This window comes from Somniosus microcephalus, chromosome 20, assembly GCF_052327205.1.
Source record: "Somniosus microcephalus isolate GS21.2 chromosome 20, FLI_Smic_1.0, whole genome shotgun sequence".
NCBI classification, from domain to species: Eukaryota; Metazoa; Chordata; class Chondrichthyes; order Squaliformes; family Somniosidae; genus Somniosus; species Somniosus microcephalus.
In genome coordinates, this window is record NC_141006.1 from 42,513,130 (window position 1) to 42,538,668 (window position 25,539).

At 43.2% G+C, this 25,539-nt stretch overlaps 1 protein-coding gene across 1 annotated transcript in view; it reads right to left on the minus strand.

Moving 5' to 3' along the window:
• Nucleotides 1–25,111, minus strand: part of LOC147103157 (zinc finger and BTB domain-containing protein 8B-like) — a 29,249-nt gene extending 4,138 nt beyond the window's left edge. The window contains exons 1-3 of the mRNA XM_085962501.1: nt 24,917–25,111; nt 22,306–23,278; nt 11,976–12,154 (exon numbers count right to left, since the gene is read on the minus strand). Coding sequence (XP_085818627.1) covers nt 11,976–12,154; nt 22,306–23,239 — 1,113 coding nt within the window. The 5' untranslated portion in view covers nt 23,240–23,278; nt 24,917–25,111. The remainder of the gene's footprint in view (nt 1–11,975; nt 12,155–22,305; nt 23,279–24,916) is intronic.
• Nucleotides 25,112–25,539: the final 428 nt, after the last annotated feature.

The following is a 25,539-nucleotide window of genomic DNA, read 5'->3' on the forward strand; positions in this document are numbered from 1 at the left end:
CAACATAAAAAGGAAGGACTGGGTAGCGACTAGTACATTTAGCAATAAATCAGGGCAGTGGTAGTGTAATCGGTCCAGGAATGGCAGGCTCCCCACACATGGGCAACTTGGTGTGCAAACTATATATATATATATTTTTTTTTTTTTTTATAAACTGCCACCAACAGACTCCTGCATTTGTCTAAAGGATACAGCAAATTTCCGTTCAGTTTCTGGTGACGTTGACAACCAATGTCTTTCACACACGCTTCTCTAATCCTCTGAAGGCAGGCTGAAACTCTTAAGTGAGGCGAGGCCAGATACTAATCGTCAAGCTGCTTTATTTTATGGACAGCAAGTGAATGTGCAGAGTAACATATGTAATCAAATCTGACCTTGATTCAACTAATCACAGGACTCTCCTAAAGAATAATAAAAATACACCACACTATCCCCATTAGCAGGCTCGCTCATCCGGTTTCTGGTCAGCCTTCTGATCCTGACTGGATCTGGGTCTCAGATGCCAGGCTTACTCCCCAGACCTAGCTGGCTGACTGAGTAACTGCCCAATGCATCCCTTTGTCCTTTCCTCTCTCTCTGTTCTCAACCAGAGGGCAGTCAGTCCCTCTAACTTCTTCCCTGCTCCGTCACTCACCAATAGGTCCGTCAATAAAACTGGATACCTCTCCTCTTCCCTTGGGTTGCAGGTTTATTGAAAAGCATCTTCTGCTGTTCTCAAAATGAATATGGGCTACCCAGGCTTAATAGCCCTGGGATGAGACAATTGCCTCTCAATGTCTCAGTTTGAAGAGACAGTAAGTCACGACATTCCACAAACCAGTGGCTTTCAAAAAATAAATCTGTGAGAATTCACTTTGTTTTAAAACAAACTTAAACATAACTAATTCCCAAGCTGTTTCCATAAAGAAAAGTATGATCAAAAATCCTAAAACGTGGTACCACAATTGGCTTCAGCACCCATCAAGATAAAAGTCAAAAAAAGAAAAGCAGCCAATGTACCTACACCTGGACACTATCCAGTGACTCTGACTAGAAAGTTCATGTGGGCATCTGCGAGAACAGGATCATGATCCGCTGTGGTGCCCTCCACTGCCAAATAACCTACAGACATTCATTGTGTCGAGTCACACATGAAGAATGAGCAATTGTTTACTATTTTGTCCTGCTTCACCTCTTTCAACCTTTTTATAGAAATTGCCAAACCAAAGAACTCAAACTAAAATTTATGTATAACGTATATAAAAAGAGAAAATAGAGTAATTATCACTAAATAGCAGTCACCGAAACTTGGCTAGGCAATTAAATATTCCTGGGGATAAAACATTCAGGAAGTATCGAGGAGGAAGAAGTGTGGAGGGGTAGAGGTATTAAGTAGAGATAATATCATAGCAATAAGGATTTAAATAGAGAAGTCGTTCAAACAAACAGAACTGAAAAATAACATGAGATCAGTCACATTACTGACAGTACACTATAGACTGCCAAACAGTGGAGAAGGACGACATTTGTAGAAAAATGAGAGAGACATGCATCAATAGTTAACATTGTAGATTTTAAATTACTCAAATAGACTGGGCTAAGGCAAATGTTTGTGGTGAAAAAGAGGATTTTTTTTTTGTAGTGTGTTCAGGACGGTTTCCTTAGTCAATATATTGCTACCTCAAGAAGGAAGCACTACTTGACATGGGAACTATGTAAAAGTAGGGAAGCATTTGGAAAACTATGGACACAATATAATTAGGTTCAGTGTTGACCGGAAAAAAAGTATAGCAAGATAAAAAAAGGTACTTTGCCAAATTAAATAGAAGGCAAAATTAGCAAACAGAATTGTAGATCAGTAATGGGAATATTTAAACAGGGAATGGAAAGTCAAGTACAGTCTAATAAGGTAAAATGGGAGTGTATTGAAGGCTGGGGTCCATGGATGAATCAGGCGATGAGATCAAATCGGAAACTATTTCTAAAGATTTCTAAAGGGCAGGTTGTGCTTGACCAACTTACAGAATTCTTTGAAGAAGTAACGGAGGATAGTTTAAAGAAATGCAGCGGATGTGGTTTAAATACAAAAACAGATTGTAAGAGCTTCGACAAGTATGTAAAAAAAAGAGAGTAGCAAAAGCAAGCGTTGGTCCCCGAGAGGCTGAGACAGGAGAAGCTATATTGGGAAACAAGGAAATGGCAGAGACTTGAAAAACATATTTTGTCACTTGGAAAACAGTGACAGGATCGGACAAAGTCAACATGGATTTACAAAAAGGTAAACCATGCTTGACTAAGCTACTGGAATTTTTTGAGGATGTAATTGGTAGGATAAGGGAGAACCAGTGGATGTGGTGTATTTGGACTTTCAGAAGGCTTTCGATAAGGTCCCGCATTAAGAGATTAGTGTGCAAAGTTAAAGTGCATGGGATGGGGGTAAGGTACTGACTTGGATAGAGAACTGGTTGGCAGACAGGAAGCAGAGAGTTGGAATAAACGGGTCTTTTTCCGAGTGGCAGGCAGTGACTAGTGGGGTACCGCAGGGATCGGTGCTAGGACCACAGCTATTCATAATATATATTAATGATCTAGACGAGGGAACTAGATGTAATATCTCCAAGTTTGCAGACGACACAAAGCTGGGTGGGCGTGTGTGCTGTGAGGAAGATGCAGAGAAACTCCAGTATGATTTGGACAGGTTGGTGATTGGGCAGATGCATGGCAGAAGCAATATAATGTGGATAAATGTGAGGTTATCCACTTTGGTGGCAAAAACAGGAAGGCAGATTATCTGAACGGCAATAGATTGGGAGAAGGGGAAGTGCAACGAGACCTGGGTGTCCTTGTGCACCAGTCGCTGAAGGCAAGCATGCAGGTGCAGCAGGCGGTTAAGAAGGCAAATGGTATGTTGGCCTTCATAGCGAGAGGATTCGAGTACAGGAGCAAGGATGTCTTGCCTTGGTGAGACCACACCTTGAGTATTGTGTGCAGTTTTGGTCGCCTTATCTAAGGATGTTCTTGCCATGGAGAGGGTGCAGCGAAGATTCACCAGACTGATACCTGGGATGGCAGGAATGACATACAAGGAGAGATTGGGTCGATTGGGCTTATATTCGCTGGAGTTTAGAAGAATGAGGGGATCTCATTGAAACTTATAAAATTCTAACAGGACTAGGCAGACTAGATGCAGGAAGGATGTTCCCGATGGCAGGGGAGTCCAGAACCAGGGGTCACAGTCTAAGGATAAGGGGTAAACCATTTAGGACTGAGATGAGGAGGAATTTCTTCACCCAGAGAGTGGTGAACCTGTGGAATTCTCTACCACAGAAGGCAGTTGAGGCCAATTCATTAAATATATTCAAGAAGGAGTTAGATATATTTCTTAAGGCTAAAGGGATCTGGGGAGAAAGCAGGGACAGGGTACTGAATTTGGATGATCGGCCATGGTCTCATTAAATGGCGGAGCAGGCTCGAGGGGCCGAATGGCCGACTCCTGCTCCTATCTTCTATGTTTCTATGTATCTGTCTTCACAGTGGAAGACACAAAAAGTATACCAAACATAGTGGGGAACCAAGGGGCTAATGAGGGTGAGGAACTTAAAGTAATTATCAGTAGAGAACAAGTACAGGAAACTTTGTGCTATCCGGCACCGACGGCACCGAGCTGTTGCCATTCCCTCAAAACTGCCGGACAAACCAGCGTTAATGTTGAAGCTTTTCAGCTCCGTATCTGGCAACAAACACTGTTGCTTAGCAACAGCTTCTAAACAGTCGGCCGTACCTTGGAAGCGTCTCTGTCGCTTAGCAACAGCTTCAGAGAGACTTTGCAGAGCCTGACTGTTGAAAAAAAAGCCACGAGAAGAAAAAAACCTAACGAAACGGCTCCTGATTTTTGCCGGTGGCTCGAGCTTGCCGGACATTTAGCCTCTGGATAACACAAAGTTTCCTGTACTTGAGAAACTAATGGGACTAAAAGCCAACAAATCCCCATGACCTGATGGCCTACATCGTAGGGTTCTAAAACAGGAGGCTACAGAGATAGTGGATGCATTGGTCATTCACAGGATGTGGGTGTCGCCAGCAAGGCCAGCATTTATTGCCCATCCCTAATTGCCCTTGAGAAGGTGGTGGTGAGCTGCCTTCTTGAATGCTGCAGTCCATGGACAATAACGTGGCAGATGGAGTAATAATGTGGGGAAATGTGAGGTTATTCACTTTGGTAGAAAGAATAGAAAAGCAGATTATTTTTTAAATGGTGAGAAACTATTAAATGTTGGTGTCCTAGTACAGGAAACTTTGGTTTATCCGGAGGTTGTATGTCCGGAATACTCGATCTAACAGCAAAAATCAGGAGCCGTTTTCTGTAAGTTTTTTTTTTTTTAAGATCTCGTTCTTTTTTTTCCCCCAGTCAGCCACTGCAAGGTCTGTAGCTATAGCAACAGCTTCAGCTACAGACGCTTGCAGCTGCAGCCGACTCTTTAGAAGCTGTTGCTAAGCAACAGTGTTTGTTGTCAGATACGGAGATGAAAACCTCCGTATGCTTCAACATTAACTTTGTATGTCTGGCAGTTTTGATAGATCGGCAACATGCCGGTCCCATCAGTGCCGGATATCACAAAGTTTCCTGTACAAGAAACACAGAGTTAACATGAAGGTACAGCAAGCAATTAGGAAGGCAAATGGCATGTTGGCCTTTATTACAAGAGGGTTGGAGTAAAAGAGTAAGGAGGTCTTACTACATTTGTACAGGGCTTTGGTGAGACCACACCCAGAGTACTGTGCACAGTTTTGGTCTCCTTATCTAAGGAAGGATATACTTGCCTTAGAGGCAGTGCAACGAAGGTTCACTAGATTGTTTCCTAGGATGAGAAGGTTGTCCTATGAGGAGAAATTGAGTAGATTGGGTCTACACCTCTCATTCTTCGAAACTCCAGAGAGTAATCTCATTGAAACATACAAGATTCTGGGGGGTTGACAGGATATATGCTGAGAGTCTAGAACTAGGGGGCACAGTCTCAGGATAAGGGGTCAGCCATTTAAGACTGAAATGAGGAGGAATTTCTTCAGTCAGAGGGTTGTGAATCTTTGGAATTCTCTGCCCCAAAGAGCTGTGGATGCTCAGTCGTTGAGTATATTCAAGGCTGAGATAGATAGATTTTTGGACTCAAGGTATACGAGGATCAGGCAGGAAAGTGGAGTTGAGGTCGAAGATCAGCCATGAACTTATTGAATGGCGTAGCAGACTCGAGGGGCCGAATGGCCTACTCCTGCTCCTAATTCTTATGTTCTTGTGTTCTTATTTTCAAAAATACCACACGAGACACATGGCAAGGATAATGGCATAAGGAACGAAGGGCAATGTCTCTGATGATAGATTCTAGTAACTTCCCCACAATTCAAGTTAAACTGACAGGTCTTTAGTTACCTGGTTTTCCCTCCCTCCCTTCTTAAATAATGGAGTGACATTTGCAATTTTCCAATTTAAGGGCACAATTTATAAATCCAGAGCACTTTGGAAAATTATGACTAATGCATCTGCAATTTCCTCACCTATTTCTTTTAATACACTGGGATGGAGACCAGCAAGTCCTGGAGATTTGTCTACCTTAAGTTCCATTATTTTCTCCCTTGACTTATTTTTAGATTCCCTTGTACCGCTGGTATTTTGTCCTCTTCCTCCACTGTGAAAACGGATACAATGTACTAATTTAACAAGTCTGCCATTTTCTTACTATCCATTACAGTCTCGTCTGTATCAATCTTTAATGGGCTGACATTCCCCTCTCTTAATGTTAATATATTCATAAAAACTTTTGCTGTTAACTATGATGCATGTTTTCTTTCCATATTCACTTTTTGCACCTCATTACTTTTTTGTATCCCTTTGTTGATTTTTATAACTCCAAGTCCGCTGGATTTCCACTTTTCCATACATTTGTGCAAGCCTTTTCTTTTAGCTTGATACTGTCTCTTCCCTTATTTGTTGACCATGGTTGCTTAACCACACAAGTGGAGCCTTTGCCTTTTCGGGGGATATACTGGTTTTGTATCGTACCAAATACTTCCCACTGTTTGTCTGTAGGATTACATTAACAGTTCAGCCCTGTTTACTGGGGTTAATTCAGTTCTCATCCCTTCGAGGTCTGTCTTTGAAGCCTTGGTTTGTGACTCTCTTCTCCCTCTCAAACCCAATTATCAAATTCAATCATCTTATGGTCACTATTTGTAAGATACTCCCTTACTGTCAAATTATTAACTAATTCTGAAATCCATCAGAGATAGAGTATCCAAGCACTTGGATGGTGGCTAGGGATGTTGTCTATATGTACTTCCATTTGATAAGGTTCCACACAAGAGATTATTAGCAAAAATGACAACACACAGAATTGGAGGGAACCTTGTGACATGCGTAGGTAATTGGTTGGGAGGTAGAAGACGAGAATAGAGATGAAGGGTTCGTTCTCTGATTTGCAGGATGTGACAAGTGGTGTTCCCCAGGCATCTGTACTGAGGCCTCAGCTTTTCACCATATATATTAATGACTTTGACTTGGATGAAAGAATAGAGAGTTGTACAACCAAGCTTGCAGGTGGCACGAATTTAGAAGGCACAGCAAGTCGAGTGGATGGGAGGAAGAAGTTACAAAAGGGATATAGACAGACCCAAGTGAATGGTGGGACAGATTGAGGGGCTAAATAGCCTACTCATGTGGTAAAGCTATGGCAGATGAAGTTCAATGTGGGGTAATGCAAGTTCAATCACTTTGGATCCGAGAAACATAAACTGGAATATTTTCTTAACGGAGTGAGACAAGGAGCTGCAGAGAAGCAAAAGGATTATCGGTCCATGTACGCAAATCACTAAAAGCAGGTACAAAAAGTAACCAAAAACGTTAATGAAATATTGGCCTTCATCTCAAGGGGGTTGGAATTCAAAAAGTGAGAAAGTGATGTTTCAGTTGTACAGAGCCTTGGTTCAACCCCACCTGGAGCATTGCGTTCAGATTTGGGAACCGAACCTCAGGAAAGATATATCGGCCTTGGAAAGGGCACTGCCCAGATTCACCGGAATGATAATGGGGCTTAAAGGGGTTAAATTGTGAAGGCGGGTTGCATCAACTCGGCTTGCTTTTCCTTGAAGGTTGAGGGGTGAGCAAATCTAGGTCTTTAAAACGATAAAGGGATTCGATAAGGTAGATACAGAAAAACAATCTCCTCTGGTGGGGGTTACCAGAACAGGAAGCACTTTTTCCACACAGATAGTAGTGGAACTCTGAAACACCCTCCCCCAAATGGCTGTGAATACCGAGTGAATTGAAATTTTCAAGACTGAGATTGATAGATTTTTGTTGGGCAAGGGTATCAAGGGATATGGAACAAAGGTGGGAAAATGGAGTTGAGGTACGGATCAGCCTTGATTTAACTGAATGGTGGGACAGACTTGAGGGGCTAAATAGCCGACTCATGTTCCTAATGTGGCCACATAGCTAGCGAGTTGGCTGGAAGGTGAAAACAAAGGTTTGGTGTAAATGTTTCTTGGAACAGGAAGATATGCTCAGTGGTTCCGCAGAGGTCTGTGTTGGGGGGAACTATTTTTTTTTTTTTTTTACATACTTAAAACATAAATGGTCTTAATTCTTAAGTCAAGATCAAACTGACAAATTGTGACAAGGACTGTGAAAGACTCCAGAGGGACCAAGATAGACTATTAGATAGCAGCAATTCAACGTAGATAAATGTGAAATAAGAATAGGGGAAGAAAGTGCACCTTAAATGGTAACATTTTAAATGGAATAGAGGAACCTTGTATGCAGATACTCAGGTCAATAAAAGTGACAATTGAAGCAGATATAGTCCCAAGAAGGCAAACAGAATCCTTCATTTTGATACTAGGGGCACATAATACAAAAGTAAGGAGTCAATGTTGAATTTGTACAAGATCTTAAGGCCAAGTTAGAGTATTGTGTTCAGTTTTGGGCATCCCATTATATATATGAAGAATATAAAAGCAATGAAAAAGGTGCAGCAATTATTCACTAGGAAGTTATTAGGGATGAATGATTATAGTTATGAACAGAGACTTGAGAAGTTAAGGCTTCTTTCAGGGGAGAAAAGGTTAAAAGGTGATCAGATAGAGGTATTTTTATTTTTTTCGTTCACAGGATGTGGCCATCGCTGGCAATGCCAGCATTTATTGCCCATCCCTAACTGCCCTTGAGAAGGTGGTGGTGAGCCGCCTTCTTGAACCACTGCAGTCCGCGTGCTGAAGGTACTCCCATAGTGCTGTTAGGGAGGGAGTCCCAGGATTTTGACCCAGCGACTATGAAGGAACAACGATATATTTCCAAGGTGGCAAGTTGCTGCAGTGCATCTTGTAGATGGTACACACTGCAGCCACGGTACGCTGGTGGTGGAGGGAGTGAATGTTTAAGGTGGTGGATGCGGTGCCAATCAAGTGGGCTGCTTTGCCCTGGATGGTATTGAGCTTCTTCAGTGTTGTTGGAGCTGCACTCATCCAGGCAAGTGGAGAGTATTCCATTACACTCCTGACTTGTGCCTTGTAGATGGTGGAAAGGCTTTGGGGAGTCAGGAGGTGAGACACTCGCCGCAGAATACCCAGCCTCTGACCTGCTTTTGTAGCCACAGTATTTATGTGGCTGGTCCAGTTAAGTTTCTGGTCAATGGTGACCCCCAGGATGTTGCCGTTGAATGTCAAGGGGCGGTGGTTAGACAATCGCTTGTTGGTGATAGTCATTACCTGGCACTTGTGTGGCGTGAATGTTACTTGCCACTTATCAGCCCAAGCCTGAATGTCGTCCAGGTCTTGCTGCATGCGGGCATGGACTGCTTCATTATCTGGAGCTGTGAATGGCGCTGAACACTGTGCAGTCATCAGCAAACATCCCCATTTCTGACCTTATGATGGAGGGAAGGTCATTGACAAAGCAGCTGAAGATGGCTGGGCCTAGGACACTGCCCTCAGGAATTCCTGCAGCAATGTCCTGGGGCTGTGATGATTGACCTCCAACCACCACAACCATCTTCCTTTGTGCTAGGTATGACTCCAGTCAGTAGAGAGTTCCCCCCCACCCCACCCCGATTCACTTTGACTTCAACACTCAAGAAGCTCTACACCATCCAGGACAAAGCAGCCCACCAAAATACATATTTTGGTTCTGTCTTCACAAAAGGAGGACACAAATAACCTCCCAGATATGTCGGGGAACACAGGGTCTGACGAAAGGGAGGAACTGAAAGAATTCAGTATTTGTAGGGAAATGGTGTTATGGAAATTGATGGGATTGAAGGCTGATAACTCCCCAGGGCCTGATAATCTACATCCTAGGGTACTTAAGGAAGTCGCCCTAGAAATAGTAGATGCATTGCTGGTCATCTTTCAACATTCGATGGAATCTGGAACAGTACCCATGGATTGGAGGGTAGCTAACGTTACCCCACTATTCAAAAAAGGGTGGTAGAGAGAAAATGGGGAATTACAGACTGGTAAGCCTGACATCGGTAGTGGGGAAAATGCTAGAGTCCATTATAAAAGATGTAATAGCAGAGCACTTGGAAAACAGTGACAGGATCAGACAAAGTCAACATGGATTTACAAAAGGTAAATCATGCTTGACTAATCTACTGGAATTTTTTGAGGATGTAACTGGTAGAATAGATAAGGGAGAACCAGTGGATGTGGTGTATTTGGACTTTCAGAAGGCTTTCGATAAGGTCCCGCATAAAAGATTAGCATGCAAAGTTAAAGCACATGGGATTGGGTCCTGTCTTGGATAGAGAACTAGATGGCAGACAGAAAGCAAAGAGTTGGAATAAACGGGTCTTTTTCCGAGTGGCAGGCAGTGACTAGTGGGGTACCGCAGGGATCGGTCCTTGGACCCCAGCTATTCACAATATATATTAATGATCTAGACAAGGGAACTAGATGTAATATCTCCAAGTTTGCAGACGACACAAAGCTGGGTGGGCATGTGTGCTGTGAGGAGGATGCCGAGAAACTCCAGGATGATTTGGACAGGTTGGGTGATTGGGCAGATGCATGGCAGATGCAATATAACGTGGATAAATGCGAGGTTATCCACTTTGGTGTCAAAAACCAGGAAGGCAGATTATTATCTGAATGGCAATAGATTGGGAGAAGGGGAAGTGCAATGAGACCTGGGTGTCCTTGTGCACCAGTCGTTGAAGGTAAGCATGCAGGTGCAGCAGGCAGTTAAGAAGGCAAATGGTATGTTAGCCTTCGTAGCGAGAGGATTCGAGTACAGGAACAAGGATGTCTTGCTGCAGTTGTACAGGGCCTTGGTGAGACCACATCTTGAGTAGTGTGTGCAGTTTTGGTCGCCTTATCTGAGGAAGGATGATCTTGCCATGGAGGGAATTCAGCGAAGATTCACCAGGCTGATACCTGGGATGGCAGGAATGACGTATGAGGAGAGATTGGGTCGATTGGGTTTGTACTCGCTGGAGTTTAGAAGAATGAGAGGTGATCTCATTGAAACTTATAAAATTCTGACAGGACTGGACAGACTAGATGCAGGAAGGATGTTCCCGATGGTCGGGGAGTCCAGAACCAGGGGTCACAGTCTAAGGATAAGGGATAAGCAATTTAGGACAGAAATGAGGAGGAATTTCTTCACCCAGAGTGGTGAACCTCAAATCAAATCAACTTTTATTGTCATTGTTAGTGCACAAGTGCAGTACAACGAAATGTAGGCTTGCGGCTCCCGAGAGTGTACAATTTGGATTAGGACACTTAAACATTTCAACATACATTTGTACATATATATTAGCATAAATATGACCATAATAAAGTGAATAAAGTGCATCGGCAGATGTGCAGGCTTTAGTGTTTATTTGTGGAGTTCAGTAGGATGACAGCCCTGGGAAAGAAGCTGTTCCTAAATCTGGTCGTACGGGTGCGAATGCATCTGTAGCGTCTTCCAGATGGTAGGAGGGCGAACAGACTGTGGCTGGGGTGGGTAGGGTCTTTGATGATGGTCCGTGCCCTCCGTAGGCAGCGTTTCTGATATATATGTTCTATGGTCGGTAGCCGGGTGCCGGTAATGCGTTGGGCAGTTTTGACTACCCGCTGCAGGGCTTTCCGGTCATGGGAGCTACAGCCGCCGTACCATACCGTGATACAGTTTGTCAGGATGCTCTCTATAGTGCATTCTCTACCACAGAAGGCAGTAGAGGCCAATTCATTAAATATATTCAAGAAGGAGTTGGCTATATTTCTTAAGGCTAAAGGGATCAAGGGGTATGGGGAGAAAGCAGGGACAGGGTACTGAATTTGGATGATCAGCCATGATCGCATTGAATGGCAGAGCAGGCTCGAGGGGCCGAATGGCCTACTCCTGCTCCTATCTTCTATGTTTCTATTGGCAAGGCCAGCATTTATTACCCATCCCTAGTTGCCCTTGAGAAGGTGGTAGTGAGTCGTCTTCTTGAACCGCTGCAGTCAGTGTGGTGAAGAAAGAAAGGCAGGCTTGCATTTATATAGTGCCTTTCACGACCACCGGACGTCTCAAAGCGCTTTACAGCAAATTATGTAATTTTGAAGTGTAGTGACTGTCGTAATATAGGAAACGTGGCAGCCAATTTGCGCACAGCAAGGTCCAACAAACAGCAATGTGACAATAACCAGATCATCTGCTTTTAAGTGTTGGTTAAAGGATAAATATTGGCGGGCAGAACTCCCCTGCTCCTCTACGAAATAGAGCCATGGGATCTTTTATGTCTATCTGAGAGGGCAGACGGGGCCTCGGTTTAACGTCTCAACTGAAAGACGGCACCTCGGACAGTGCAGTGGGGTGGGACTTGAACCCAAAGCTATAATTTACAGTGTTTAAATTGGCCAAGAAATGACTGTAGAAATTAGGAAGTTAAAGTGATAGGATCACAGGATATCAATGGGGAGAAGGTTCAACCTAATGCCCATTAGATCATTAAAAGCAAGAATGCGGTAACTTTACTCACACTTAAAGCATGGCTTCGGAGGTGCTCGAGTCTAGTGAATCGTTTCCCACAGGTCTCACACGGGTATGGGCGCTCTCCAGTGTGTGAGCGCATGTGTCGTTTCAGGATTCCTTTCTGTTTGGCTGTGTAGGTGCAGAACGGGCACTTGTAGATCTTTTTCGGCACAATTATCCCATTCCCTAGAAACAGAAACCATCAACATTACAACATGGAACAGCTCAGGTGAACCTTGGGGGTGGAAGAAAGGAATGCAAATAAATAACTTTGACAGGATTATTATTTATAAAGAATCCATAGGAATAAATCTCCATATGGGACAATGAGGTACCAAGTGTACCAGAGAACTTTTTACAAGGATAGTAATGACCCCAAAAATCACAATCAAATTTTGAAACTTTCTATCAGTTAAGCTTCTGCGTAGCAATTTGAATAAAGTACTACTGAAAATTGGAGACAATGGTGTTAATTTGAATCCTAGTGAATCTCATTTGTGCTTGTTTTTCACTTTTTGCTCCACATTTTAATGAGTGCCGTGGGATTAGTCCACAGCTCACAATTAGATCAGCATGCTGGCAACTGCAGGTGATGCTACAAAATGTTGTTTTACTTTCGTTCCCTGTCCCCACCTCCCAGCTAAATTTCTTCCTCCACTCATTTACTCTGCAGAAAGTATTGCTTGTTTGCTGAAGTACAGTTCTCCAGATGCCAGTAGCTTGCCCAAGTGGATATTATTCATGCGAGAGCCTCAACAGTGAACGACAGCTTGCCATTCAGCCACTGGAGCATCATTAGTCGAGCCCAAACCAGTTGTCATCCAAATCCACATAGTCTTCCAGCAGGGGGGGGGTCACTGGATAGTAATCGGAATTAGAAAGCATGGCCATTTTCCACCCCCTCCCTATTCTAGGTATGTTAAGGCCAACAGTAATGTTTTATTGCTACCCCTGCGGAGCTCACCTAACTCAACACAGATTAGGGATCAAACCTATTCTGGATGGTTACATTACTCACTGGATAAAGTTGCTGAGCCATCAGAAGAGCATTATTTTGTTGTAATCAAAATTGAGATAAAAATATGAAATCCACATTGGGAAAATGTGGTGGGTTATCACGTGGCGTAAAGGCAGAGAGCCTGGTGTGGCACTCAGACATACAGACCGCATCACAGGTTTGATTCCCACCTTCTGCCAGGTTAACTAATCTGAACTAGGGCAGCAGTGTCACAACTGGCATCAGCATCAGGGGTGGAAGAAACACGGTCAGGGTTCCAGCTTCTGGTCACTATCCAGTGGCTCCTGCTGGAAAGTCCCCCCGTGTGGGGGGAAAAATAGGATCAGGCTTCTTTGTGATGTCCTTTGTGGTCTAATAGCTGGCCAATATTCACATTCTACGGCTCACACTTGAAGAATTGAAAGTTGCTGGAGAGCTACCAACTCCCATTGAACCATAGCCCAGCATGGGGGAGGGAAGAGAATAAATTGGTCAAACAAAAAGTTTAGAATAACACAGCAGATGTAGAACCACCAACGGCACAGCTCTGCAGAGGAAGTTTTTGGAGTAGACCATTCCTGGGTGTTACAGGAATTGAACCTACACAGACACATGCACACCAACACACACCTTTTAAATTGGACCACAGCAAATAGTGCTGCTCATTTCCATCCCTGTGTTATAGGACATTTCAACCACCACTCAATGTGCTTCCGGGCAGTGGATGGTGTTTCAACAGGAGTTAAGAAACTTTTTATTGAAGAAAGTGGTTAGTGATTGGCACCAAGAGGGGTAAGGTTCCTACTATATACTTGTGGACAAGTTCACACTGAAGCAAACCCAAGACAGACTCTATGGAACACAATATTCTCCATCAGTGTTGTCAATATATTCCACCACAGATCAAACATTTTATCCTCCCCTTCAAAGTACCAAGCAAGGATCTACAGTCAACGGTGGTTTCTTTGCTGTACACCTGCATAATCCCATATTAAATGTCTGTGGTCAAAAACACATACTGGGGATCCAGATCTGGAACCTGGAATATGCCTATTGCAGTCACTCCAGAACTAGGGTCAATAAGAACAATGGTCTGAAATAGCTTTGCAAGGATTTCTGCACAAATTTGAAGAATGAATCTCACTATCAAGAGCTCTTCTAATAATCAAAAGGACTGTGCAAGAGACCCCTGAATGAGGGAAACAAATGGAAGGGGAAATTTGTAACCAGGTCAGGGAGATGAGCAAGAAAATTATTGTCCTAGATTTTAATTACCCATTCATCAATTGGGACAGGGAGGGGGCAAACAGAGAAAAAGGAATGGATTCCTAAAATGTGCGCCGACAAGCGAAGGGGCATTGCTAAATCTAGTTAAGAGTAACAAAATAGAGCAGGTAGAGGAGTTAAATGTGGTGAGCACCTCAGCAGTAGTAACTAATATGATGGGCTTTACATTCCAAATAGAAAGGAAAAAAGTTAGTAGAAAAGGGCACCAGATTGGAATAGGACAGATTTTACAAAAAATAAGGAGTGAACTAGCAAAGGTGAGGTGGAAAGAGAAATTGCCACACAGGACTGTAGACGAACAATGGGGTGTATTTTAAAACAATTGCACAGGGGCAGAATAAACATATACCATTAAAAAAGGAGACTACTTCGAGTTTCACAATTCCATGGAGGAAAAAAACATTGGAAGTAAACTATGTTTGAAGAAGGGGGCATATAGGGCCACTGGGTATGATAAAAATAAGAAAGAATACAAGGGGCTAAGAGAGGGATAAGGAAAACAAAGTGATTGTGAAGAGTATTAGCCAAGTATATTGGTAAAAAGAATTGTTAAATGTGAGGGAAGACCCCCAATAAGAAAGGATGGTAAGTTAGTAGAGGGTAAATGAAAATGGGCAGGGATACTTAAATATACTTTATATAAAAAGAGGTTATTGGGGAGGAGATAAATCCTGAAACAAAATACTTTAAAGAATTAGAATCATACAGCACAGAAGCAGGCCATCCAGATCGTGCCTGTGCCAGCTCTTTGAAATGGCAATCCAGTTAGTCCCATTCCCCTGCACTTTCCCCATAGCCCTGCAAATTTCTCCTTTTCAAGTATATATCCAATTCCCTTTTGAAAGTTACTATTGAATCTGCTTCCACCAGTCTTTCAGGTAGTGTATTCACGATCGTAACAACTCGTAGCGTAAAAAAAAATGCTCATTTCCTCCCTTGTGTCGTCTGGTTATCGACGTTCCTGTCAGTGGAAACAGTTTCTCCCTATCTCGATCAAAATCCCTCAGAATTTTGAACACCTCATTAAATCGCCCCTTAACCTTCTCTGCTCTAAAAGGAGAACAACCCCAGCTTCTTTTCTCTCCACACAAATGCAGTCCCCCATCCCTGGTACAATTCTGGTAAATCTCCTCTGCATCCTCTCCAAGGCTTTGACATCATTCCTAAAGCGTGGTGCCAGAATTGGACACAATACTCTAGCTGTTGCCTAAGCAGTGTCGTATGAAGGTTTACCATAATTGCCTAACTTTTGTACTCTATTTATAAAGCCCAGGATCCTGTATGCTTTTAACAGCCTGTTCAACGTCTCCTGCCACCTTCAAAGATTTGTGTACATACACCCCCAGCTCTCTCTGTTCCTGCACCCCTTTTAAAATTGTACCATTTAGTTTATATTGCCTTTTCTCATTCTTCCTTCCAAAATGCATCGCTTCACACTCAGAACACAGATGGAGGCCATTTGGCCCATCATTCCTGTGCATTTCTCTACATTAAATTTCATCTGCCACGTGTCTGTCTATGTCCTCCTCACTGTTCGCTACATTTCCAAGCTTTGTGGCATCTGCAAACTTTGAAATTATGCCCCCTAAGCCCCGATCATATCAAAAAGATATTTAGGAAATGAACTAAGCTACAGGAGGACATCCAAGGATCCGGAGAGAATTGAGGAAAGAAACAGCAGTGGGCCTAGAAATGATATTTCTAGGAGTGTGGATGTGTGCTAGCGAACTTAAGAATGGTCAACGTAATAGCCACTCTCAGAAAGGGAGACAGTGTAATTATAGGCCACGTAATTTAACATCTGTGCTAGGGAACATTTTGGAATCTTTAATTAAAGATAAATTTACTAAATTTCTAGATGAAGAGAAAATAATTAGAAGCAGCCAACACAGATTTCAGAAAGGAAGATCGTGCTTAACAAAACCGATAGAGTTCGTTGAGAAGTGAAAAATGACAGATGGGGGAAAATGCAGCAGATGTGGTATACACAAACTTTCAAGAAGCCTTCGACAAGGTCCCACACAGGACACTATTGGGGAAGATTAAGGGATATGGAATTAAGGGAAGGGTAGCAAATTGAATTAAAAACTGGTTTGAAGGGAGGACACAGTAGAACTTAAGGGCAGCTTCTCACAGTGGATGGAAGTGGGTAGCAGTGTCCCACAGGGTTCTATACTGCGACCTCTTTTGTTCACTATGTAAATCAATGATTTACATACAGGGCTATATGAAATGGTGTCCAAATTTGCAGAGTATTAAAATAGGAGACAAAGTACATAATTCTGAGGAGCAAAGGCAGCTGTAAGGGGATGCTGATAAGATGGTGGAATGGGTAAAAAAGTGGCAGATGGAATTCAATATCAGTAAGTGTGAGGTGGTATATTTCGGTAAAAATAAAAGTAATAATTATATTCTGAATGGGGAATAGCTGGGTTATGGGGAAGAGCAGAGAGTTTTTGGGGTTTAGATTCACAAGATATTAAAAAGCCGCACCTCAAGTGGATAAGGCAATTAAAAAAAAGCTAATGGAAAACTCCATTTTATGGCAAGAGATACCGAATATAAAAGTCCCAAATGTAATGGTGAATCTATATAAAACCTTTGTATGACCACATTTGGAGTACCATACAGCTTTTATCCCCACGCTAAACGAAGGATGTTGAGGCACGAGAGAGTAAAGCACAGCTTCACCAGGATGCAGCCTGCTATGGGGATATACAAATATGAAGAAAAATTGAGTGGCGAGAATGTGGAACTCACTACCACACGGCGAGGTTGAGGCAAATAGCATAGATGCATTTAAGGGGAGCTAGAGAAGTACGTGAGGGAGAAGGGGATAGAAGGATATGTTGATAAGGTGAGGTGAAGGAGCACAAACACCGGCATGGGCCTGTTGGGCCGAGTGGCCTGTTTCTGTGCTGGAATATTCTATGTAATTCGGGCTGTTTGCACTAGAACAGAGAGGAGAGGAAGAAGTGATTTGGTACAAGTGTTTAAAATTATGAAGGGTTGAGACAGCAGCCTGTTTCCAGTGATTGTGGGATCTAGAATGAGGGGACATCGATATTAGATTAAAAGTAAGAGATTTAGGGCAGAGAGCAGGGGAAACTTTAAAGAAAAAGACGGATGGTTGCGAGGCTGTGGAATGTACTACCAGAGTTAGTGACTGAAGCAAGGCCAGGTTACCATTTAAGAATGGGTTAGATAGGTGGTTGAAGGAAAGGGATATGGAAACAGGGTGGGCACATGGGATTAGAACTACTGCTTGTGTGGAGGATAAAACCAGCATGAACTGGGTGACCCAAACAGCCTGTGTTACAATTTCTATATAGTGGTTTCTTTGATGCTTTGATTACAGGGCGTGGGTAACAGCTTTCTGGACCGTATACAGGAAACTTTGTGCTATCTGGCACCGACAGGACCGAGCTGTTGCCGTCCCATCAAAACTGCCGGACAAACCAGCGCTAATGTTGAAACATACGGAGATTTTGAGCTCCGTATCTGGCAACAAACCCTGTTAGCTTCTAAATAGTCGGCCGTACCTTTGTAGCGTCTCTGTAGCTTAGCAACAGCTTCAGTGAGACCTTGCAGAGCTTGACTGTTGAGAAAAAAGCAACGAAAAGAAAAAAAACCCAACGAAACGGCTCTTGATTTTTGCCAGTGGCTCGAGCTTGCCGGACATTTAGCCTCTGGATAACACAAAGTTTCCTGTAGATCCCAGCGGAACAGAAATGTATTGCCAAGTTCTTTTGGGATCATGAAAACTAGATCGGATCAGATACTTAAAGCCAACAGAGTACAAGAGAAAGTAGTGAAATAACTCAGTTAGGCTGACTAGATCGCTGACTGTCTCTCTGCCAGTCAGGCCCAATCATTCTTCTTGACTTCTCGTGGTTTCTCGGTCATTAGCACTGGCTGCTTATTATGCACGGATCTAAATACTCTGCTTTTTAAAATTATCACGCTCCTTAAAAGAGAGACTGACATATAGGGCAAGGTTTTCTGCCAATTTCTGGTCAAGGAGTTGAAAATCTAGCCCATTTTTAATTATGCAATGGCATTAGTGCAAACCCCATTTCCCTTTCTCCTCAAAGTCTTAGCTCCTTCTTGGGGTATGATTCCAAAAGGAGAAAACCATCCTCCGGTACCTGACCCAAGTGCTCATTAGTCATGTTGTGAGCCTCAACAATTGAGCGTTGGTTGTCCATTTAACCACAAGGGCACACTGAGGACTGCTGTCCTCAACCAAAATACACATCATTTTACAGCAAGAGTCACTGGCTAGTGACGCAGAGCAGAAACCCTCTCTAACCCAGGGGCTCCAAGGACAATTATAGCAATCTTACCACCACTCTATCAGATAAACTCAGCATGGACTACAGATCAAACCTGGGACTTTTGCTAGCTATCAGGATAGTCCCAAGTGAATTATACTTAATGAAAAGCATTTCTTTCCTCCAATATCTCCCATAGATCTGACATTTTGTATTGGTATAAATGAGTCAATGAATATAGGTTTCCGGTTTGCTTTTGGATTGGTCCATGTTAACCACAGGTATATGCTTAGCAGGGACTGTTCAGAAGAGAGAGAGAGAGAGAGAGCAAGCAGCTCGGTTTGCTGTTTGAGTATATTGATCACCAGACCAAAAGCTCACAACTTGACTCTACAAACATCAATCTTACTATTCCAAGATCTGAAACACTTCAAACTCTCCCACTGATAACTGCTGGGCCAATAGAAATGCTGGATTATAAATTACAGTAGCAATACTTCTTGTCCACCAATAAATCCACCTGAGTATTTGGACAAATGTGAGCTGATCAGAGAACCAGAATGGATTTGTAAAGGGCAAGTCATGTCTAACAAACCTAGTTGAATTTTTTGAGGAGGTAGCCAATTTGCGCACAGCAAGCTCCCACAAACAGCAATGTGATAATGACCAGATAATCTGTTTTTGTTATGTTGACGGAGGGATAAATATTGGCCAGACCACCAGGGATAACTCCCCTGCTCTTCTTTGAAATAGTGCCATGGGATCTTTTACGTCCACCTGAGAGGGCAGACGGGGCCTCGATCCAAAAAGCGGCACCTCCGACAGTGTAGCACTCCCTCAGCACTGCACTGGAGTGTCAGCCTAGGGCTCAAGTCCCTGGAGTGGGACTGGAACCCACAACCTTCTGACTTAGAGGTGAGTGTGCTCCCCACCGAGTCACAGCTGACACTGTTAGAAGATTAAGGGATGATCTAATTGAGGTGCTTAATATAATTAATTACAGGATTTGATAAAGTAGATAGGTTGAAACTATTTCCTCTGGTGGGGGAGTCCAGAACAAGGGGGCATCACCTTAAAATCAGAGCGATGCCATTCAGGGGTGATGTCAGGAAACACTTCTTCACACAAAGGGCAGTGGAAATCTGGAACACGCCCCCCCCAAAAAGCTGTTGAGGCTGGGGGGCTCAATTGAAAATTTCAAAATTGAGATTGATAGATTTTTGTTAGACAAGGGTATTAAGGGATATGGAACCAAGGCGGGTAGATGGAGTTAAGATACAGATCAGCCATGATCTAACTGAATGGCAGAACAGGCTCGAGGGGCTGAATGGCCTCCTCCTGTTCCTAAAGATCAGCCGGTGACACGGAGACAGAAATCAATTCCAACAACAGCACAATACAAAGTATGTCAATTCTTCTGTCGCAGGTCCAGCACATTTAAACACACAGGTTCTTGATCTACAGGCTACCTGTAAAATCAGTCCCTGAACACACAGGACGGGCAGTGGCATCAATCTCTTAGCAACTCTTCAGTTTTAGGAAGTGCTTTTTTTTTAAATATAAAAAGAGCTGATTCAAGAGGAGAAATTGCCTCTTGTAGGATTCACAAAATTCCAGGACCCCCTACTGAAATGGACATGTGTCTGGAATTTAAAAAGGGACCGTGTTGGACCTTTTGGAGGGGAAATGTGGACAGAAATATCTCACTATTAGGCACCTTTGGACTAAACTAGGGCCTATTGGATTGAGATTGGACATTTTAAATTGTATGCTGGGTCTGCACAGGAAAATGGGATCCTTATAGGGCTGCTAACCCACCTGGGAGGCAGGCTCCCAGGGAGACATTAGCAGTCTAACAAAAGCCCACTTACCAGGGACCCAGATACATACATATTTTAATAGTTCTTAAACGGCTATACAGAAAAACCCTGGCATCAGCAAAACACACAATGGACAGTATAAAGACCTGATTACATTCTAACAGCACCATTCAAAAACCCCATCAACACCTTTGGGAATCTTGAATCATGCTAATGCTCAATCAGCCCACCAAAATTCTCACAAAAGGATCACATCAGAGTTGATCAGCCTGCCAAAAATCGCACAAAAGGGAGTCATCTAAAATCAATTGTGCACCCGAGTTTTGGCGCAAAAGTTTAAGCAGCCTCTCAGGTATAACTGGGGGCTTGCTAGTAGCTAAAGAGACCTCAACAGACAGGCTGAAGAGAGTGTGTGCTGGTGGGCAGCAGCAGCAGACCGGAGCAGAAGAAACGTACCCGAGAACACGCTGGAAAAGCACTTGGACTCTGGGCTCTTTGACTTTGAAACATCTAACTCGCCACACGAGGTTACAGCAACGCAACAAGAAAACCTAACAAGAAGCCTGGGAGTCACTGAAAGATCAACCATCAAAACGTCGACCAGTGCTAATACCGAAGACACCGCAACCAGCCAAGGAGTCCACAAGATTGAGGAGAGAGAAAGCAGTGTGCAACTGGTCTAAACTGTGGAGAAATCCTTTGGTGAGCATAGTCCCTGTAATTTCAGAGCCTAACTTAGTTAGTGTAGTGGTGGGAGGTGGTTTTATTTTGTTTTGTCTCACTGCATAACCTCTGTACCCGTGGCGTATACGTTTTGTTTGGTTCATTCGTGTGGTGTGCGATTTCTAAATAAAATATTTGTTCTTGCACCAAACAGTTGTCTGCCTACATCTATCACATCCCCTAAATAATTCCAAGCCCCAGAACCAGGGAGTGGGACGATTCGAACCGTCAAGGTCAATTTAAAAGGCCGACAAACCCACCACCCCCTACAGTTGGATCAAGAAAATGTGTAATGTACGGAAAAATGCAGAGCTCAAAACAAAGGAATGAGAACATGATGTGTAACTGATTAGAACTGCTGGTCCACCACAAACACATACTGATCCGACAGAACAAAAACAAACTCTACCATAGGAGGACATTTACTGAAACCATCCAGCTTGTGGGTTGGTGCCCAAGGTTTGTCCAAACATCTTCAAGTTGGAACAATAACAAAATACTGCAGATGCTGGAAATCCGAAATAACAGCAGAAAATGCTGGAAAAACTCAGCAGGCCAGGCAACATCCGTGGAGAGAAATTAGAGTTGACGTTTCAGGTCGAAACCCTTTTTCAAAACTGGAAAGGAAATAAAATAGATCAAAGGCAGGGCTGCAACAGAACAAAAGAAGTAAAAAAGAGACATTAAAAGAGACAATGTCAACTCTAATTTCCCTCCACGGATGTTGCCTGGCCTGCTGAGTTTTTCCAGCATTTTCTGTTGTTATTTCAAGTTGGAACACATTGGCTGGTCCACTGGACCAGTCACTCTCACAGTCACTGGTGTATTGCAAATGATACTGTTCTTCAGCTATTGGACCAGTGTTAAACTAAACCTGATCTAAATTTGTGTGGGTTTTAATACAGAAAAAAGCCTCAATGCCACCTTATGGCAATCTAAAACAGACATGGTTGACTTTGCCAAACCTTTTGGTTGCTGATCAGACCAACTTTTTCCTCAGTATTGCATCAGTTTCACTAAGGAGCACATGGTGTGCAAGTGAAGTTAGCTGTTCCCCACATTCTTGTGTGGAAAGCATTATGGCTATCTGAATTTCACAGTACCTAAGTTTTTGTTAGTCACCACCTGAAAAAGTGAATACAATGTTATCACAATTCACATTCTGCATAAATGCTGCTGCTCCTCAGTACTGCTGTTGTGATCCACTTATGCATTGGTTAGTAATAAGGATCTCACCTGCATCCTCCCCATACCAATCACTCTGCACATCCATCATATTAGAGAAGGAGCCCCCACCATCCTCCGGACGCCCCCCTCTGGAAAAGTGCTGTATTATGTCCTCCTTCCGCTGGACATTCCCTGTCCTCAGTAAAACCTCCAAGAACTGTTTCATCTGATAATTTTCATAAGCTATCTCCATAGCCGGGGCAGACTGCAGCCTCTCCTCGGCCTGGTCTGTGGCCGATGGTGTAAACTGCTGGAATCTGTCAACTGATTCTACTTCATCCTCGTCAAACTCAACTTTAGGTTCTGGAAGCTTAGGGAGCGATGGAGGGTGAAGTTTCTCTGGAGAAAGGTTATCCTGATCTTTCTGTGCGAGATCTATGGCGTGGTAAGCACCGCACTCATTCCAGGGAAGCCCTTTATTATTGTCAGGGCTCGACTCCTTCGGCTGTTGAACCGATGGAACAGGGTTTGGACACTGATTCCTACAAAAAGACACAGCGTCCCCAAAGGCCGCTACATTATTCCCGTTCTCCACATGATTGCAGTTATCGTCCTTCTCATCTTTCACACAGATGTCAAGAGAAGATCTGATGTACAATTTGCAAAAGCTGACCACGTCAGTCATCTGCAGGTAACTAGCAGCTGACATAACTTCAATAACATTCTTACTGCAAAGATTAAGCTTTCCAGAATAAAGAAAGTCCAGAATTATGGAAAAGGCCTCAGATGTGACGATGTCCAGGGAGGCAGTGCTGGGACGCCCGCTATCATGGATATAGTGTATCAGCAAGGCTCTGAAGTAGCCACTGTTAGCAAATAGAATATTCCGGTGAGCTTTGAAGATCCTCCCCTCCACAATAATGCTGCAGTCACAGAAGAAGTCCTGCTTCCGTTGCTCATTTAGTTCTCCCAGAAGTTTAGTGTAATATGATGTGATCTCCATCTTTCATGAGCAGGACTTTGTCAAAAGATGTTTTGTTGCCTGTAAAATAAATAACTTTAAAAGGTCAGAAGAGGGTCTTTCAAATTAATTTTTGTGTTCATCAAAGTCAAGGATATTAGTGCTGTAGATGGAATTCTTTTCCACTTTGGTACTCAGTGTCAGCATCAAGCAATCTCAGATCAAGTATAATAAAGCTTTTGGAAATAAAGTATAGAATTATGGAAAAGGCCTCAGATATCACAATAGCTAGGAGACAAAGCTCCCGTTACTCTGTCCCAAAAATGCACTTTAACCCCAATGAGAGCCCATTCCCTAACGCACCAATGAAACTTTCCACTTCTCACATCCGCTTTTCTTACAGCCTCTCCATCCAGACCGCCAATGTAATGTCCACTTGAGCTGGCTTACGGACAGTATTGTGCTGTGCAATTATGCTCACTAGAAACTAAACAAAATGCAAACCAAACGTTTGGCTGGTACAATGTTCGAGGATGAATGGCACCTCCAGATCGGCATTCATGAAGGCAGAGGTTGCCAGTGATGGTACAGGCACCAGCTGACTGAGCCATTGCTGATCTCAGTGAAGCACCCATCAGGGTTTCCAATGAGTCTTTGAAGAACAAAATAAAATTGGATATTTAATTTTGATTCAGGACGAGAGAGAAATAAATGTACATATAATGTCAGATAAACTGGGTAATTGGCTAAAAATTACTGAACTGCATAGATGGATCTTCTTCTTAGACTGGATAATTGGCTAAAAATGCTTCAACTGCATGGATGGATAGATAGAAGTAAAATAACTATCTACATAATCAATCAAATCTGAGGTCCAGAGTATTGTGAGTACAGTGGGCTGGGCTAGTATTCAATATCAGTAAATCCAGTAACAAAAAAAAAATCCCTTTTATAGTACAACAGTAGCACTACACTGTTGACAAAAAATAAAGAAACTCACTCTTACCATTAGGTAACACTACTGCATGAAAAAAAGAGTAATACTTACATTCATAAAAACACATTTCAGAACAAAATGTCTCAAAAAGCTTCACACAATACTTTTTTTATATAAAGGACAGTGCTTGTTTTTCACATAGCTATTAGACTCAATTTAATTTTACTATCCTCAATTTCAAATTTAAACAAGTGATTCAGAAGAATTTGATTTTTAAAATAGTTAAAAGTACTGAACTTGTTTAGGAAAACTGGACGTTGAACAGCAAATAGTACAATACCTATGACATGTAAATTTCCAAAATTTGAATGCTATTTATTAACAGTAACAAACCTGTGCTTAAGAAGCTCAATCCTGCAATTGTTTCAGGATCTCTTCTAATGGGCTAATTTTTATAACATATTCGATAATTGGCTCTCTTTATGACGTCACTGAGACTTTATTTGACCCAAAACAAGAAGCCTTTAGGAAATAAACTTCCTATGAAACGCCAGGCCCATCAAATTGAATACCGAGGCAGAAAATTGAAAATCAAACCACTTCAGTAGCTCTAACTGTCCTGCTGCAGCACAGCACTTAACAGTTCCCAATGAATACTACAGCAGCTGAGAGTTTAGAATTACAAGCTCTCATTCCCTACAGCAAACATTGCCCCTTTCACTTCCATTGTTGTCTCAGTGACTCGCTAAAGACCAGAATCGCCCAACTGGCTCCATATTTACCTTTTCTGCCTTTGCTCGGAGCAGTTATCTCACCGCTGCCCCCCGCGCCCACACGCCTCGCCAACCTAACCGGAACTCGCCGCGGCGCTCACTGATTGACAGCAGCGCGCACCAATCAGCGCCTCCACCTGGCGAGTGAGCGTGCGCTGCAGCTAATGGGAGGAGGAGAAGGGCGGGACTTGTGTGGAGGGGGGGAGAGGCCATCAAGTTAGGTTTCACACAGGCTGTCGGGCCTCTGCGCGTGCGCGTGTCGCAGCAGCCGGGAGTTGGCGTTTTCGTTTTAATTGGTCGCTGCGGCAGCCCGCCCGGAAGGAACTACATTTCCCAGAGGGCGGCGCGCCGGGCCGCCGCTGGTCCACGTCAGTGGGATGGTAAGTGGCTGGAGTGCAGTGATGGTTTCCGCTCCTTTCATTGACATCCGATGGAAGTATTGGGAATTCTACCCCGAACAACAGCCGGCCAATGTACAGGATGTGGGAACGTTCAGGGGAGTTATCCCGGTGTCTTGGCCAATATTTATCCCTCAATCAACATAACAGAAGATTATCTGGTCATTATCACATTGCTGTTTGTAGGAGTTTGCCGTGTGCAAATTGACTCCCGGCGTTTCCTACATTACAACA